Source organism: Orbicella faveolata, unplaced genomic scaffold (assembly GCF_042242905.1).
Source record: "Orbicella faveolata isolate gen_17 unplaced genomic scaffold, um_ofav_v1 contig_46, whole genome shotgun sequence".
Lineage (NCBI taxonomy): Eukaryota > Metazoa > Cnidaria > Anthozoa > Scleractinia > Merulinidae > Orbicella > Orbicella faveolata.
The window spans coordinates 9,117,501-9,136,952 of NW_028301576.1; the positions used below are offsets into that span (position 1 = coordinate 9,117,501).

The 19,452-nt window shown below is 37.3% G+C and overlaps 1 protein-coding gene and 3 pseudogenes across 1 annotated transcript; 1 reads left to right on the plus strand and 3 right to left on the minus strand.

The window, feature by feature from the left end:
• The window catches only part of LOC149098275 (adenosine receptor A3-like), a 1,438-nt pseudogene extending 448 nt beyond the window's left edge, over window positions 1–990 (minus strand).
• A 1,932-nt stretch (window positions 991–2,922) lies between these two features.
• LOC149098276 (glucose-dependent insulinotropic receptor-like) lies at window positions 2,923–4,420 on the minus strand (annotated as a pseudogene).
• Window positions 4,421–6,851: 2,431 nt separating this feature from the next.
• LOC110047954 (substance-K receptor-like) lies at window positions 6,852–9,122 on the minus strand. The gene has a single exon (XM_020753709.2). It carries the CDS (start codon window positions 9,099–9,101, stop codon window positions 8,172–8,174), a length of 930 nt encoding a protein of 309 aa, XP_020609368.2. The 5' UTR covers window positions 9,102–9,122; the 3' UTR covers window positions 6,852–8,171.
• A 6,810-nt stretch (window positions 9,123–15,932) lies between these two features.
• LOC149098277 (uncharacterized) lies at window positions 15,933–17,457 on the plus strand (annotated as a pseudogene).
• The last annotated feature ends 1,995 nt before the right edge of the window (window positions 17,458–19,452 follow it).

Genomic DNA, 19,452 nt, shown 5'->3' on the forward strand with positions numbered 1-19,452 from the left:
CAATTAACGTCAGCATGGTTACAATAAACAAGGTTTTAGCCAGCTTCTTGTTTTGTTCGCGTTTGTCCCGACGTATTCGAGGATTTCCTTTTCTAGAATACACATACATCATTGTGTGCAAAGAGCAAATACCGATCAAACAAATGACGGTAAACGAGACGAGAATCCAGCGACAAATACTTGCCAAAATCGAATTTCTGACAAACTCGGGCATCTTTGTTATCATTGTAATAATTACAGACTTTATCCACACCCCAGCAATACAATATGCGTACACACGTTTAGTCAATACCCTGTGACGAAATGGAAAAACAATGGCGAAGAATCGTTCTACAGCGATGAGTAACAAAGATGTTATTGAAGCGGTTCCAGAAAAAAACATCCATAGCAATATATCTGGCCCATCCTGGTTCTTCATTGGTGTTTAGTCTTAAAATGTTGCTGGTCACAAGTTTTATAACGCCTAAACCAACAGTAACATCAGCTATTGTTAGGTTGATCAAAAGGTAATAAGTTCTTTTTAAAACGGATCTCAATTTCCAAAAGGCAAAGATGGTGATGGTATTTCCAATAATGATAACCAGGAACTCGACAGCAAAGACAGCTATCCAGGGAAATAATTCAGCAGTTTCGCACATTGTAGATTTCCTGTACTTCCTAAAAGGGATTGAGAATATCACGTTTAAAAGTCCTATAGGTAATTTTATCAACTCCTAAATTCAACCTATAAATAAACTTTGGCTGGATCTCATGGCAGGCTTTGCTGTACTACAAAGTTTGACAAACTGAGTGTATGTGGCATGATTGTTGAAATCGTCATCTTGCTCCAGTAGGAAAAAAAAAATATATCAATCAAATCGCTAACCATCGTATGGAAAGATCTTTCCTTAGTAAACGTTGAATTCTGAAGTTTCTTTCAATACTGACTTAAGCAGTATCTACTTCCTCGTTCAAAAGAAGACAATAAAATCAACTTTATCTTGCCTTCGAGTTTTTCGGTTCTTATCCGAGGCCGAAAGTCAGCAGCTGTATTAGTAAATTCTTATTTCCCTCACATTTTACGTCTGGCCCAATAATAGGTGTCGTGAATAATGTACCCTAATATTACTCGGTTTACGTCAGGAAAGCCTTCTGCTATATTGATTTTATAATAAATAAAATAAAAGCAACAATAAGGTTCATAGTAAGTCTTCATAGTATAATTTAAATTATTAAAAAAAAAAGGAATCACTGGATAATGCAATCCAAGAGCTTTCCTTGGCTCAGTAATCATTATATATCGGTAATAAGGCCATGCTGTACAAATATGGTAGGCGTACCCGTAATTTTGGGGGCGTTTCTATTTTTATTTTATTTTATTTTACCTTTCTATATTTTGAGGGCGTTTCTATAATAAAGCAATTATTCTACTCACTCTTGTTGAATATGGGATGATTATAGCCAACGCGTGTTCGTGGAATAATTCCTAAATATTGCGCACATATAGCACCAGGAATAACTTTATTTGATCTTCACACACTGTAAGGAAAGTGATGGCGGAAAATCATGTCAGACTTACATCTCTTTCTTGTTGATATATTCTTCAATTAAAAAGAAGAAGAAGAAGAAAAAAAAGAAGAAAATTACCAAAAGCAAACAACTGTTAGTCCCAGAGAGTATTCTTTCCGGCTTTTCCAAGACCTTGAACCTGGTATAAAGCGCCTTAGAATATTTCATGCTTTATTTCACTTTTTTTATTTAAAATTGCAGTAATTTTACAAATTTTCGTAGTTCGGAGTGGAGATCATTTGTTCTTATTTATTGAAGGATGAGATTAATGGCGGATTATAGGTTCCTGCATTAAGCAAAGTAAAAGTTCTTGAACAGTTGTCATGAACTATTATTTGTGCCAAAATTAATTAAAAAACTTTTTGTTTTCCGGCTGCTTTTCCATAAGGCAGTCAGGTGACACACTTTAAAAGTAATCACTGGCCTTCAAGAACTCGTCAATGAAAGTGCTGGATGAAGGCAAATCATAGATTCCGCAATGTCAACATTCATCGGAAAGTCATCATGATTGTGCCAAAAATTAATTGAAAAAGAGGCGTAACTGACAACTCTACAATATTTCACCTTTTGTGGCTGTCACAAGAACAATAAACCCTCTTAGGGAGATGACCTTTGAAAACAATGAAAATCACAAGCCCCTTATCAGCTCTTTTTTTCGAGATATAGATGTCACCACATCATGATTTTGGCTCCTCAAGCTGTCTAAAATAGCCAAAATTTCGGGCAACTTTGGATGAGTCTAGAAAACTTCGTACGTCTTCTATCGAGATTCAAGGGAAACAAAACTAGCTGTTTCTCAAGGAAAATTAGTGTAAAGTTTTAAGTCCAGTTGCCTGTGGTTAGTGGAAGAGCGCGCGCATTACTTTATTGTTGCCCGCCGGCAAAATTTAGATCTAGGCATTGCCACGCCTCCATAAATCAACCAATGGGAACGCACGCTTAATTCAACCTAACTCCACCTATTTCGCAATAATTTTATGCCCTTATTAGTTGACTGAGATATGTTACACTTCTGTCACTTAATACCATGGTTTTCACGTGGTGCCAAATATCGTCGAAGAATCGTTAATGAGCGTGACCTAAATTTTAGCCACTGTCAAAATTACAAAAGCGCGGCAGTTTATTCCCTAGGAAAACAAAATCGGATAGTCTTTTGCACTGCTATAGATATCTAATTTAGCTAGAATTGTTATTTTACACGACAATCGGAGATTGGCTCTGGAAAGTCCAATTGAAATCTTCCGTCGTAAAAAAAACTTCCGCCAAAATTTTGAACGAAGAACATGTTATAGCGATGAAAAAAAAGTAGAAGAGTACAAAAAGCAAGATAAGAGAGTGAGGGGAAAACTGACATTCATCTTAATTAAATATAAATATATTCCTTACTTTTATTATTATTTTCACATCTTTTCTCGATATCTTACTTATGTGGGTGTTCGCACTTTTGAAGTCATAATATCATATATATAGTTGTTCAAACAATATTGTTTGCATTGAATATGAAAGTAATGTTGTGCATTCGTGGCAACTAACCTAGAGCAGAAATCAGTTTTAAATAGGCAAAGTTATAGTCTCGAAAAGTAAATCCCGCCATTGTTCATATTGTATTTTCGTGAGCGGAAGTAGAAATAAAAAGAAGCTAAAAAAGACTGTATTAAGATTATATACAATCCGATCACCGCAGTTAGTCAATACTTTCACATTTCATTTGTTTGACCTTTTCTTTGCTATCTCCATATCATGAAGTTTTCAGTATCGGCCTGACTGCCTGCACACATGCAAAGAAAAAATTATTTGGAAAGGGTTATTCATATTTAAGCACGCTGCTAAAAGCAGTTTACTACATCATAAAGCTATGATAACATGCTATTTCCAAGTTGCCTGTTTCCTTCGATCCAAAAAGACACCTGAAAGTTCATTCACAAACAGCAACTGCCATATTCGCCAATGAAAACGTTTCACCTGACTGAACATTCATTATATTTGCTCTTCCGCTACGCCTAAACAAATCTTGTTTCACAATCTTACTAAATTCTGGCATACGAAAACAGTAAATCATCGGATTTAGTAAGGAGTTAGCCAACTGGGTAAAACGTCCCACGCAACCAGCACTGTGTACGGCGCAGTAGTAGTGATTTCTTATATGATGTGGTAAAACGAACGTAACAGCAAATGGCAGCCACGTGACGACAGAAGTTGCTGTTACAATAAACAGGGTCTTGGCAAGTCTCTTGTTCTGCTCGCGTTTGTCCCGCGATATTCGCGGATCCTCCTTCTTTGATAACTTCCAAATCACTATGTACAAACAGCAAATAGCGAACACGCCAATTGCAGACGAACATGTCAAAATCCAAGGAGAGGCGACGGTAACAACTGAATTGGAGAAAACCTTCGGCGACAATCTTATAAATGCTATCAGTATGGACATAAGCCACACCCCGATAATACCATTTATGTAGATCCGCGTTCTTAATGCTCTGTGACGAAAGGGATAAACAATGGCGTAGCACCTTTCCACTGCAACTAACAGCAAAGTGGTCAACGAAGCAGTCCCAGAGAAAGCATTTAGGGCGATGAATCCTTTCCAACGCAATTCTTCAGAGTTTTTCAGTATTTAAATGCTACTGTTCACGATCAGTTCAATGGCGGAAAAACCAACAATTAAATCATCCACTGTTAGGTTCATCAAAAGGCAATAAGTCTTCTTTAAGACGCATCTCAATTTCCAGAAAACAACAATGGTGATAATATTTCCCACAATAATTAATAAGGATTCTACAACGAAGATAACGGTCCAGAAGATAAATTCTGCAGTATTGCACCTCATAGTTGCATTGATATTTCCTATCACAGAAAAGTTTCTTTTTGTCATTATATGGGCGAAAAAAATAATAATCAATTCTCCATTTCCTTAACCGAACACGTGATCTATCAGCTTTAGATTAACTGTGCACGGGATTCTATTTCGTTTGTCATCTGGTAATTTCACATTATTTTAAATGTTAGCTATCTGTATGTTTGATGTTAATAATGCTGTGTCCATGGTGTACATGTGCGTGTGTGTCTACGAGTTTGTAAAGGCCATTCAATGCCCTGACTTTCTTGTTGTGACTTGCAAAGAGAAAATGTTCAAACAATGTTGTTTGGAAGGCCTAACGTCAGAAAAACTATTTTCGATGATGTCTTGCTAGTTTTGTACGTTAAAGTAAGCCGAGTCTATGGCCTTTGAATCCAAATTGGTAGCTTTTTTTTCTCGCTTTTTTATGTAAAGTTAACATACCTTCGTCTTAAAGCTCCTCGCGTTCTGTTATCAAGTCTATCGAAAGCCTTTATCTTTATTCACGCCGGTTTATTAACAGTTCAAATAAAACCAACGTTTGGCACATAAGATCATTCTTTTGTGCTGATAGTCTTTGCAGCGTTAGCAGGATGATTGTTTTTAGATAGGGCACCGTCGGTGTAAGTGTAAGCGGAAAGCGCCACGATTAAAATTGGTTCACTATATGACTCTCTCTTGAAACATAAGTTATAGTTGTTTTATTGTTCTGTTCGGCCAGCAAAGAACAGTTTTACAAAAGGTCCTGTCGACTTTTACAAACATAATTAATTCTTGGACCATCAGCGTACGGATTTTAATAACGATGATCGAGGGTTTCCATTGTAAAATAAAACTTTGAATAGTAATAAAAAGTAGGAGAAAGGAGAAGTTTGTACCCTCTACTCCTTTGATCAAGCCAACAAGACAACGGTCTTTATGATTGTTAAGAAATCTACAAGAAACAAATTTGCTCATTTTAAAATTTGGCAATTTTTTGAGAATCAAAGAGTTGGTTATTTCTGAGAAGGTTTTGAATAAAAAGAAAAGACTCGAAGATCAGAATTGTAAAGAAACAAATGGTTTTTCACCTCCTGTGCAGACCGTTGTTTGTATTTAACCATGCTAAGGCTTTTATTAAGCGCCGTCCAGACTACGCCAGCATGGGAAATTTGAAAACGGCGTTTTCACTCTGAAAATGCATCAAATGTTTTCGATCCACACTATGCCAGAGAAATTTGACAACGCAACAATCACCGTTTTTTTTAGCATTTGTGCTCGAGGAAAACTCGGGTAGGAAAATCACATGATTACTGTGCCGCCATCGTTTTCGAAAATCTACGCATTAAATTCATGCATTAAGCTAAGATTCATGACTCCATATTAATGAAAAAGGAGTAAATTTTTGTTGTTGTTGTTGTTGCTGAAAATGTTTTTCGTCCTAACTAAAACAAAAAGCCGGCGTTTTCAAATTCCTCCGGTTTGAAAAGCGCTTTCGAAAACCTCCGTTTTCGTGATGGGTTAGTGTGGACGGTAGGTCTAACCGTGAAAATAAAGCTGCGTTTTCAAATTTATCCGGCGTGGAATACAGTGGATGGGGCCTAATATATTGGCGGGAACCAGGAGAGTGAAGTTGTTTTCAATTAATCTTGGTAATCCGCCGGCCAGTTTTAATCAGATATGAAGACCTCTGGAAGCTAATCAGGCAGGAAAAGACGGATAAGTAAACCAAAAGAAAAAGAACACTCAGCTGGCATTTTAGGAAGATTAATTTCAGGGATTGAGGGTAGATTAGGACCGATCGCTAGGTTCCTCAAATTGCAGCTGTCTCATCGCCCCAGATTTCAGCGACACATCCGTGACTTTCATTGAGACGCTGAAGCTAAATTCGAAAGCTACAATGTAATTAGAATCCATCGTCAAAAAACATAGAAAAAGCGCTGAGAAGGTCTTACGTTCTACTCATTTATGGATATTGAAGCTACGTTTACAAGATGAATTGTGAAAAAGAAAGGTCAGTTGAACAGTGTGGCTCATTGTCGCTTTGCATTTGCAATTCCAGAACGTTTTGACCATCAGAACTCCATCGAGCACGAATTTGTTGACATTTTTTAAGAGTGCGGCCCGCCCTTAATTAGAGCGCTATTGATAACCTTCGTCGCACCCTGAAGAGAGTTGTGTTCTGAAGCTACTGTTCAACCACATGTAGCATTTGTTTACAAAAGAAAGGCAAATTTCCTCTTCCAAATTCTTTTTCTCGCCTGGGATGAGTAGTTTCGGTTTCAAGAGAAGTAGTCACTCGATCTGACACAAATTGTTGTGGCGATATACGGCACCATTGTTACTATTTTGCAATGCCTTGAAACCAATTCTAAAAAGCACTTTGGTCCGAGGTTATTATTCTTTTTAATTCTTAATGCTTTAGATATGACGAACTTGGAATCATTCCTTCAAAATAAACGGATTTTTCGTTCAAAACACCAGCTGCCATGTTCATGAAGCGTCTTTTATTCTCATTTATTACAATATTGTTTATAGCTAGAACTCGAGGCTATAGTAATAAAATTAAAACTCCTTGTTAATTATTTTTTACTCCTTTGAGTATAATTACAAGAATAATCACTTTGTTTAGAGGTTGTTATTGCACTGAATTTTATTATCAACATCACCACAAAAAAATTAAGTTAGTAATTTTTAAGCTTGAAATTAAAATTAATTAAGATTAAATCATCCATGCAAGCTCCAGCAAAGAAAACACTTTCTGCTTTTATTGCACCTACTTATTCGTTTTGGCTTTCTTTCTTACCTTAGTAGTTAAATAATTTGAGGCTTTCTTCGATTGGAACTACAGCAAACCGTGCATCGAGAAGATGACATTTGTTTAAGCCGGTGATGGCATCCCAAAAAATAATTGCAATCAGCACTTGCAAGGTGAACCTCTTCAGTATTAATATGTTGTCAAAAGAAATAACTTCGGGACCTTGCTGTGATAGGTTAAAAGGGAACCCACCACAAGTTCGAGTAACAAGTGGAAAAAAACTTAGTACCTAGATTATTTGCATTATATTGCAAACTTCTGGTCGACTATTTTAAATATCTTCTCAATAGAAATCATTTTCGATAACACCGGCAAATGTCGAAAACAAATTTTTAAGTTCATATGAAACAATTGAAAGTACTGGTGAAATGAAACTGATGATGATATTTTCCTTGTGTTTGTTTTCTGAACTTTTAAATTTAGTTTTTCGAGTTCCTATGGGAAATTGTTTTTGCTGTTATTTCAGGCAATTACGTATAACTTAAGCTTCTAGAAACTGCAAAAAGGACTTCAATATACTTATACTTCTGGTACAAGATTTTTAAAACTGAAAATACTTAAAATCCTACCGGATTTCGTCTTAATGTTTTTTCCTTTTCTATGACGAATATTAAAACATTCATGAACATTTTCAAGATAAACATTACCCCTTTTTTATCGTCAAACGTCCGTAGCCCGGCTTTGAAAGTACTTCCTTCTCATCAATAAATTACCCAACATTTTTCTCTTCTTAAAGATAAGCCGCATTCGTATTTTCCATATTGGACTGAAACTAGCTTGCAACTGGGACTGATGCGGGGAGTCTTTTTGTTTGGAAGACGCTATCATAGAATTCATTATTATGACCAAAAATAGCAACGACAGGAACATTGACGAGGATAGTGAGCTATCCATGTCATAAGAACGTGTAGACTGCTAACACTTATGATAAAGGAAGGGATGAGACGCAAAAGGTACGAAATTACGACGAATGTCTGAAAGTCTTACTAATCAAATAGTCTTGTTAAGTGTAGAAAAAGATAAAAGGACAGGTGTGGAAACATCTCCCCGCATAGGTATGTTCGGAAGCTGACTACCTCCCTGCTCTTTATGACATTTGTGCCTCAGAATAATATTCCTGAGCTGTTTTCTAAACTCAGGCATTCTGGCGTAGTAAACTATGGGATTTATCGACGAGTTTGCTAGCTGAAGCAATCTTGCAATGTTATAAAGCCAATTCGGAAACTTGTGCATTCCAATTATTGTGATTATTATAATACACACTGTTAATGGCAACCATGTCAGCACTGACAAGAAAGTTACAATAGACAAAGTCACTGCAAGCTTCTTGTTTTGTTGGCGTCTGTCTATAGGTATCCCCGGAACCTCATTTCTTTTGCATCTCCATATTGCCAAGTACGAACATAAAACAACAACCAAACAGAGACTTAAAGCAGATGCTGAGATCGGGGTAGTAATTATCAAGCTGGTGATTTCCAATACCAGACTGCAAAGAAAAATGAGCGCTATCGCAGTCGCCAAAGTCCATGTGACGGCAATCAAGTAAAAGTAAACTCTTATATTTGTCGCTCTGTGCTGGAAAGGCCATGCAATGGCGTACAACCTTTCCATGGAGATGAGAGTTAAGAACAATAAAGAAGCCGAACCCGCAAAGACATCCGGCAAAATCAAAATGTTTTCCCAGATTGCTGGTTTAGAATTTTGAAGGTAGAAAATGTTATTATATAGGTGTATGATTTCTCCAATACCAACCAAAAGATCAGCAACTGAAAGGTTTATCAAGAGGTAACAAGTTCGTTTGAGGGTTGATCTTTGCTTCCAGAACGCAGCGATGGCTATAGCATTTCCCGCAAGAGCGATAAGCATTTCCAATGCAAAAATTGCAGTCCACAGAAGTATTCCCTTGCTGGCAATTTCCATTTTAACGAGTTTGCTGCGAGCTTAAGCCTGTGAAAAAGAATGAGGTGAAATATGTTTGAGAATAGTATTCATTTAAAGCTGTCAGCAAAAAGAATGTATGTAACAGTGATAATTAATCATACTTCTAGACTGAGAAGATTTATGGCTCGTACATTTTCATTAAGGATTTCCATTCCAGGCGTTGTCAGAAGCGCTCCAAAAAGTTTGAGTTTTGAGAAGCATGACTAAGACGTGATCTATTCCATTAAATACGACTGAGCTAAAATATTTCACTTTCGGTTAGAGGCCCTTTAGGCTATGACTGCTGTTGATTTATAGCAGAAACAGTTTATGCAGTGGACATTTTCTCAACGTTCTCGAAGTTGCTCTCTTCCAAAAGTAACGGTTCGTGTGCTATTTTATCTATGGTAACCTAACCTTGTGGCAGCTTACTATTTCTGCTTCTGATTGAAGAAAAGAAGGCCCTGGCTTTCTAGCTTATTCCATCATAAACAGGAGAGGGTCCTTTCTTGACCATGAATCAACAGTTATTAGACGCTTTCATAACTCATGTTTTACTAGTAGCCTGACCGTACCTTATCTATCAGAAAGACAGAGGACTCTGAATTATCATTATTTTTTTGTTGTTTTGTCATGGCGTTGTTATAAGCCATAAGTCATAGCGAGCGCTTTTATGTTTTGTTGTTGTTTTTGTTTTTCTTTCTTTTCTTTCTATTTTTTCTTTTTTTGTTTGTTTGTTTTCTTTTTCTTTGCCTTTGTTTTTATCTTTGTCAAAGCATCAAAAATACTGCGAAGCCCCACATGATCAAACTATCCGTGCTTTTTAATTATCTATTCGGTTAAATTAAAAGAAAACCCTTTGTTCGCATTTATTTAGAATTTAATATGATTGATCGAATTTGCAATTGCAATTTAACAGGGAAAAGAAATCGCTGATAAAAATTAATGCTGTTAGACTATATACTGAAGGTTGATTCCTGCCTCCTTTTTTATTGAAAAATCACAATCTTAATTGCTATTCTGAGTGCAATATATAAAGAAAATTTAAAGACAAACTAAGCTATTTTTTTCTTTCTTAACTTGTATTGTAACTGGTCATATATTAAATCATACCAGTCCCTCCCTTAAACATTGTCTTTTAAATAACTTTCATAACACCAGTAATATCACAAGGCCTTATGCTGCAAGATAACTGTTATTATTTTTCATTTTTTTGTTTGTGTGTGTTTGCGTAATTTAAAATGGGAATTGGGTTGTTCTCGTTTGTTTAGAAGTGGCTGCTGTGTCAGTGAAAGGTTTACTGAACACAATTGTTGGAGGTAGGCACCTGCATCCTTCTTGCTTGAAAAAACATCCATATCTCCATAATTACTTTTTAGATCGTAATTTCTCACGAAGGTCGACATGGCAAGGAAAAGAGCGAAATTATTTCTATGCAAACGGCGCACATACATCTAAGGTTAAATGGTTTGAAGTGATGGCTTCAAGACACTTAACAATACTTCAAATATAAACAATATGGATTAACGTTATAAACATTTATGTCCGTACACCACGTAGTACAATGTACTATGAATTTTAAATTTTTAAACCATTGGTTGGAGAATTTTTGGTTGTTGGATTAGGTTGGTTATTTAAAATAAAGATGACTTCGAATCCAAAACTACACACGTACATGATAAGTAACAAGGTTCCATGATTACATACCTCCTAGTGACCGTGTTCGAGGTCTGTACTGTAAGTTATGACTGGTTTGTTTTTTCCCTTTCGATTTAACGGAATATGCAGTATAAATAATATCTTCTCATACATATATTTCTCGATGTTCTTCGACACGAAGAAATTCTTGCCAAATATTTCACTTGTGCTGATGATTTATTTACCTCCATTTTGACAGCTTTGCCGCTTCCTGTTAGGGAGATAGAGCCTTTCCTTTTTTTGATTTATTCCATCATGAACAAATGTTGACCGATGGTGAAAAGTCTCATGACGTTTAGATAACTAGTCGTTTTCCTATATGGTAAAAAATTATAACGCTGTACCTCGTACATAATCATACAGAAAAAAACGCATTTAATTCTTCTATGATGGCATTGAGAATAGTCTGTCTTAGATGGTAACAACGCCATCGCCTTATGTAGTCGACCGAATGTAATTCATTTGAGTTGATTGAGGAGAATCCCCTAAAAGGACGCCTGGTCAGTGGACGTTTTCGGTAACAGCAAGGGAAAAAAATCAATCAGGCCTAGTGATTTTAAGGCAAAGTACGCCCGCTTATTTCTTAGTTCAAAATTCTATGCTATAATTGTTTCTTTGAGAACAATTGCAAAAGCCGATAGCAAAGAAAAAGTGCAACCTAACAAAGGTGGCTTAAAAAACCTACCTCCTCAATTTTAGGAAGTAGACCTCAGCGAGAAATTGTGCGTCCGCGATAAGCTCTTTGGGTATGGAAACCCTTAAATTTGGCTTATATGTGTTTTGCGTGGAAATGGAGATGCAAGTGTGTTGTGCGCGCGCAAATCTAGGTGTTCGGAGATCGTGTGAGTAGGTAATCTTGGGTGGTCTGGTAGGCATGTTGTGCCCACATTTTCCTCTTCGTGATTAGTATTAGGAGTACACGGATCTAGAAACGGCGTCCCCAGCAACCAAGATAGGTATTCCACTGACGTCAAACTCACTAAGATGTTTCTTCCAGATATTCAGTGTTGTCCTTCCACTTCCTTTGTCCTGAAATGTCCATACACCCTTTCACATTATTTCAGATAATATAAATTATTATATGGCTAACGCCGTGAGTAGGCAAGATGAATCAAATCCTGCGCTGTGATTGGCTACCCGAGCGGGCAAGATGGAGCTATCTTGCCCAGGACTACCCGCTGGGTCCCGCAAGAAAAATTTCCCCGAAAGCCATATAATAAATCCTTTATTGACCAAGCTATCTTGCTCAGGACTACTCGCTGGGTCCCGCAAGAAAAATTTCCCCGAAAGCCATATAATAAATCCTTTATTGACCAAGCTTGTTCGGTCAAGATGGCTGGATATTGGCCTCGTTTTTTTTTTTGCGAGTTTATGGACCTCGACTCCTCACACTTGGTCAATAACCCATACATATCGAAACCATCGTGGTGGTTATCGTGCACACTGGAAGCAGGGGTGGAGTGGTGAGGAGAGGGCGTGTCTTTACGCCAGTGTTTCCCAAATTCCAATAGTGGACTCAAGGTGTCAGAATTTTGCCAGTCGCATTACACCACCTTTATAAAATCGTTTTTCATTGGCTCATTTTAAGCAATGTTTTTGTTGATGATGATGCTCTTGATGTTTGTTTTCGTCCTATGACTATATTTTCCCTTATGTTTATCCACAGGTCGTTCGTTATCAAGGAGGCACCGTGGCCGGGTGGTAAACTCGTCGGACTTGCAATCCAGACGTCCTGCGTTCGAGTCCCGTCGAGTTCGAGTCAGTTGCTTGCTTGGGCCCACTAGCCCTTTTGCTATAAACACTGCCGAGGGTAAATAAAGGCTTATTATTATTATTATTATTATTATTATTATTATTATTATTATTATTATTATTATCGAATTATTCCCTTCAGCCCCAAACACAAGAAACTGTAATGATTATCTTCGTAATAAACAAGGCTATATATAGCTATATAACAAATTTACCTGATTGGATGGTGATATATGTTTAATTGATCAGCGCATGATAACAAGCTGCCAGTTACTGTAGTAACAAGCAGTATTATAGTGCATGGACATTAACCATTGTGAGCTATTTTGGTGCGATGTTATATGTATTCTACAAATCAATAGTTAGTGGCCGTCAAACAGAAGAATACTGATCGAAAACTATCTCTTTGCATTCTTTAGGAAATAAATATTAGTGCTATATCTTAAGCTTTCATGACGGGAACAGTAACGTGTGAATGTGTGCCACATTGTCCTTATATTATGTTATCGGTAATTATTAGTTATCGTTCGGATATGTATAACTGGTCTTCGAACAAGTTTTCCTCCTTTATCGCCGATTTCTTATCAAAACATTTTCTTATAGTTTTGATCCCTAATTGCAGCGAATTCTGAACCCAACTTAGCTGTGTTATCAGTCTTGTGGTACGGTTTTCAAGTGAAGACTTGAATAATTAACAAGTTGTCAACAATGGACTTAATTATTTTTACCTGAAAGCGGGTGAAATTCAACCAATATGCGTGGAGATCGATATTTTCATCCCAAGCTATACAAAATCTCTATAGTATTCCCCTTGATTGAGTTGGAGCTAGACTAAAATTATTTTTAACGAAGTAAATTTCAAGACGATTACAAGTCTACATTGAGAATGATATTGTAATTATTCATGGTAAAAGCGGTTATTTGGTTTTCAAAACTTTTCGCTTTTTTCTGGAAGACATATATTCCTAAGGTCGGAGAAGTTTTATGTATGACAATTGTGCGTCATGTGCTTCAGTAATTCTGTGCCTCTCTATTTTACCTTCAAACAAATTCACATCATTCGTTAGAACGGCAACACTAAAAAGTCACCGAGAATACAAATCAAATCTACGGAAGTTTACACTCATTCGTTTGACCAAATGATAATAACACTCTCGTCTATATCTCTGACACTTTTCAAAGTGAAATCCAAATTTACCGATGACTTTCTTTGAAATGAAATATTTCAATAATAACGAAATATACCAAGGAAAACATCTGCATAAAAATTTGGGAAATAGGTGACCTTGGGAGAAAGTTTAGAAAATTTGTGCTGTTGGGTTAATGTGTTTTTAAACAAGGACTAGATTCGCCACAAGGTAAAATGAATAAAAATAATAAATATTTAAATAGGTTTAGTTCACTATGATGGCCACTCAGTTTGCTCTGCAGCAAGTTGCGTTATTGAATCAGTGTTATGTTAATTCTCAAAAACTGACTTGCGTAATTCTCCATGACTTGGTGTTAGGCTATAACAGGAGCCATAATCGGGGACGGAGACCGTAAGCGCGCGCCATTTCTAGTAATGGGGTTGTCCCTATGATATGGGACAATAATTCTATTTTTAGAACAAATTGCGCCATCGCCTGCGGCACACGCGCGTACATGCTGCGAGGATTTCTGCGGATGTCGCGCCGGGGAAATGGCGTCCGAAATTCCCGAAATATTTCATGTTTTTGGTCCACAACTCAACGCGTTTACGTCTGTTGGAATTTTGCTTAATTAAGTATTTTCGTCGTAAGCTGCTCCAATTTGAGTGAAGTAAGACCGCGTCAAATTTAGGTATGTTCCGCTTTAAGCTTATATATATCGCTGACCAAGTTGTGTTCCGACGGATGCTTCTTTTACATGAGCTGTACATTACTCCACTTTAATTAAATTTCACATATGTTGAAGATTAACGGCTTTTCCATTACACAGCAAAAACCTAGCTGGATATATTTAGATATAGCAGAGCTTCAGGTCTTCATGGTTTCCTAGCTCCTCTTACCACACGCTTGCGAGGAATTTGCCAGTCTATCGCGACCGAAAAGTAAAACAAAATGCGCGCGATGCGTGTTTTGTACAGTCAGTAAACATAACAAATTGGACTTGGCCGCAATTTCGGGTGAAAGCGTACATCGAACTCAAACAATAACTCTATAGTTTTTAAATATGGTTAATATTGATAAATGTTTGAGAACATATTAAAAGCTAAGCTGGAAATATGTAAATAAAGCAGAAATAATCAGCAAAGTTACAATGACGCTTTCTTTAATCAACTTCGAATAACGATTTCGATTTTGTTGATCGAGTTATCAAAACTCCTTGTCTATTTTCATTTTCGCATTGTAAAACTTCACTATGCTTACGTTGAAGAAACACACATGATGTTAGTAGCCTTTTTTGCGTTCGTGAAATTTGTTGCAGCATCTCAGCACAAAAGATAACGAAAGAAATCTTTGTCAAGATTTGTTGACAATTGAAAACATCGACTCGGACTTGAAAGTGCATGAGCTGCACTATGCAAATGAGCTAATTGTACGCGTCAGACTTTCCTTTCAAAAACTTTTGCCAACTCACCAAACAAACACAAACAATAAGAAACCATAAAAACAGGTTTTGGTTATGATTAAGATTACAGAGTTTTCTTGCTATATTCTTAAGTCAGAACAAACACAAAAACATACGCGTACGGTTACAACAAGCGCGAGCAGATCTTATTATTCATTCCCAGCGCGAGATTGAAGTCTTGTTTTCGACCCTGAAAAACGCACCTTTTCCGTTAGCTCAGAGCATAAAACTACATATAAGCGCCCTGGTTCGTATTCTCTGTCTTATTACCTGCCATCGCGGTGAAAAATACGCAAGAGAATCTCGCAACTCTCACCATTTGATCACCAACGTGACAGCATCCACGCGAGAGTCCCCGACATGTGCGTGGATCGCGGGGATATATGACGTCAGGATGGCGCAATTTGTTCTAAAAATAGAAAAATCGTCCCATATCATTGGTGCGCGCGGATCCCAAGACTTACGGTCTCCGTCCCCGATTATGGCTCCTGGCTATGAAGATAACAGGGCCTCGTGAAGCGAAGGATCATTTAAAGCCTGGGACGAGTTGTTTAAAGCCCGATTAAGTTAACCCAGGATTAGCGAGAATTGTGCTTTCAGTTTTGTAACTTTTCGATGAAGGTTTCTGTCTATATTGTTTGTCCTTCAATTTGGAGTTTGAATAAGCTCAAACTAGACAAAACATAAGTAATTAACAATGTTATACGCGAGAAAAATTAATACTTCGGTTAACTTTTAAACCTAGGTTAGCGTTAACCATTTTCAACCACAGATTGACTTGCAAGAGGAATGAACCGCTTTTTTGATCCCGTATTTTGTTATTATTAAATTAACACGATTCATTTTGATTTTCAGACCGGAAGAACGAATACCTCATTGGGCGTAAATACAAACTTTTCAACGGAATTATCCACTGAGGAAGCCGATAATCTTGGTTCAAGGGTGCTAACTGCTTGGTGTGTGGTATTTTCTGTTGAGGCAGCTCTTATTGTTTCTGGAAATCTATACGCTTTTGTCGCTATTATAAGAGGTTATTTTGATCTCGTCAGATACTTTACTGTCAGTCTTGCCTTTACGGAAATCATCAGAGGTTTCACTGCCCTTCTGATTGTACTTGGTTTGCTACATTCAGATAGACTTGGATGCCGTGTGGACTATCATGAATTGTTCCAGACATTACAGACTCTCTGCGATGTATTCTCACTGTGCTTTTTGACGGCAATCTCTTTAGATATGTATTACAGGACATTCTGGTCTCTAACGTACAAGCTCACCCGTGTCAGATGTTACATGACAACGAACTTTCTCATTTGGATTCTCTCAATGGGGATCACGATGACCTACGCTTTTGCCTTGGCTGGTTTCTATCAGCTTCCTATCGCTGATGTAGCAGTTTGGTTTGTTGAGATTATTGATTTGACCATTATTTTCACCAACTACATTTTGATTTGGTTAAAGCCTAGATGCAGAAGAAACTCTCCTGTTTGGGGGCTTGAAAAAAAGAACTTCGAGCTTTCCAAAGCGTTTTCTCTTTGCACCATGACCTATCTTGCATTATGGTTGCCAGTTCAAATTCTCCAAGGATTTTCGCATTTTACTTTGGCTTTCCCATGCAACGCAGTATATTTTTTAACATTTCTCAAAATGTTTTGCTCTTTCATCTGTCCTGTGATATATGACATGAAACTTTCGTCATTACATAGGTCCTGTACATGTAGATGCACTATGATACGCCATAAGCATACATCTATGATTCCACCAGATAGCTCGCCGGTCACAAATCGGCTTCTTATTTAATGACGGCACTTTGACTCAATTGCAAAAGCAATCGATTTACCTCATTCCTCCAACAAAATTCCGAACACCATGACCAGAACAAGAATAACTGAATAAGAATCGACGAGCGTTGTCTTCCTGACTAAAGCCATCAATACATTGTGTTCAATTGTAGAGAAAAATAGTACAGATACTGCAGGTGTTGAGTAAATAAAATGATCGCTCTATTGACCGCATGTTTGTTTTTTGCAATCCTTGTGCGCACGCTGAATTGCATCAGCAAAAGCGCGCGCAAAAACTGTGTTCGGCCACCTTAACTGGTGCAGTGTCAAAACTGCTTATCCTGGCTTAAAATCATCTATGCTTTTCAGACTGCAATGAGTTATCACAGACATTTAGGGGTACACGGGGGGTAGGAAAAAAAATTTCTGATGAAGAGGTACTTTTTATCAATTCCCACCAGCTGTCCCCCTCCCCACCCCATAAAAAATGAACAGTCCCTAATGAGCGATGTTTCTTTCAAAATAACAAAAATAAATTGCAGTAACTGGAATAAATAAATAAATGAATACATGAATAAATAAATAAATTATGGCAAATTGATAATAATATTGTGGAAGTAGGGTATGGTTTGCTTCAACAATCACTCAGTTAAGGGCAACCAATGTAAATGGCAAAAAATAACATTACAAATCCAAGATTAATGTGCTGCATGTATCTGTTTTGTAGACAAGTGTGATAAAGATGATTTTGGTCTTGCCAAACTTGCTGGAATGTGTTTAAAGTAAAAGGCCTACTAATGAGTGTGCCTCAGTCATTGTCATTGACAATATCAAAGTTAAAACTGATGAGAGTTAGAGATTCTCTTCACCTAGTGTTTAGTTGTTGTATGTAACTTGTATTTGCTCGGTGTGTCCATTCCTGGGTTCTCAGTACATGTGAGGGGCCCTCATGTGAGGCCAAGTAAAGGGAAATAGGGCTCAATGGCCTGGTTGAATTACATGAAAAGAATGTTTTGGACAAATAATAGACCTCACACTAATTACAGTGGTTGTAACTTAAATTGCAGATGGGAGGTGAAAAAACACTGACTTGCATCTACTTGAAAATAATAATTTAATTACAAAGTATGTTTTTTAAACTCAGCACCAGGTGGGTTGACAGTCATGTGTAATATAAATTCACATAAAACACTTATTATTTATTGATTTAAACTTATGTATAGTCTCCCACTACCGCCAACATTCAAAGGAAAACAAGTGTACAGAAGTGGGAGATCAAAAATGACTGAACAATAACATCCAAGAGTAGTAAATTTTTGATTGAGATAACAATTCGAGACAGGCAGTAACATGGTAATGAATATGTAAATGCAGGGTAAATGAGATGATGTCTCAGTTTGGTAGACCAGTTAGTATCCAAAGCAGGATCCAAAACCGTTGAACACCCGAGCCAAAAAATTTTTCACTTATCATGATAAAACAAGGGTATAAATCACACAATCATGGCGTGAACATATGACAAATCAAGGGAAAAGCCACAATTTCAAGTCCGATTTTCTTAAAGTTCAACTATCACGCAAAAATAATCCACAATACTGATCATTGTTATCCGGCAAACGAAAGCTCGTGTGCTAAACAAACGTTTTCAGCATAGCATGATTTCCATTCACTAGTTTTGATGCAAAAAAAGCTTACCTGCAATTGAGACTAGGCAGATAACTGGCCTAGATATTACACTGGCAGCTTCTAGAAAAGGTTCGTTTGATTCTCATGATGAGAGCAGAAATCGGTCCAGAAACAACAACCTTCTCTCAACTCGCAACGAAATGTGTCCGCCATTGCTGTCCGCGTGTAGTCCGCACGTATATGACATATCCACGCGAGAGCCCTTGCTCCATATTAGGAAGTTAAATTGATTGGTTCGGAATAATCGGCAGCACTGAACCAGAGTTAAACGCTTCTAGGTGATATGCTTCTGTCATAACGTACATTGGAATTACCAACCAGAAAATCTCGATGAGTTTGTTTATTTTCTTGATGGCTGCTCTTCCGCTCATTGTTTGCATCGTATACTGTAGAATTTGGATTCCATCAAAAGCATCAAATGCAGATGACTCATCGACGTCATAGGAGCAGAGACAATGTCGCGAGATACTGGTGGCTTTTCGCCGTTTATTTCGATTTTGTTTGCCCTACCCTGCAGAGGGTCTTGTTCACGTGATCCCCCGGAAATGCATGTTTCATGCATATGTTCCCTTGTACCCTACGTTCCTGTAAACGCGGGTTAAAATTGATCCCCTACTCCCTAAAACCATTGGGAGACCTATTAAATGGCGTCGGACACGAGATGCTAACCAACTGTCAACGGTTATTTATTACTTCATATTTACCCAAATACATGGTACATAGGAAAATATCGCGGTAGCAATTTTACTTTTTTTTAAAGAAAGTGAACAAGTAACATACTCACAGTAGTTGCTATTCATAAATTAAACTAGCAAAAATCTACGAGATATTTATTTCTCCAAGCG

Bases quoted from the DNA above. Each gene is read 5' to 3' on its own strand.
- LOC110047954 (XM_020753709.2), bottom strand. From the start codon at position 9,101: ATGGAAATTGCCAGCAAGGGAATACTTCTGTGGACTGCAATTTTTGCA.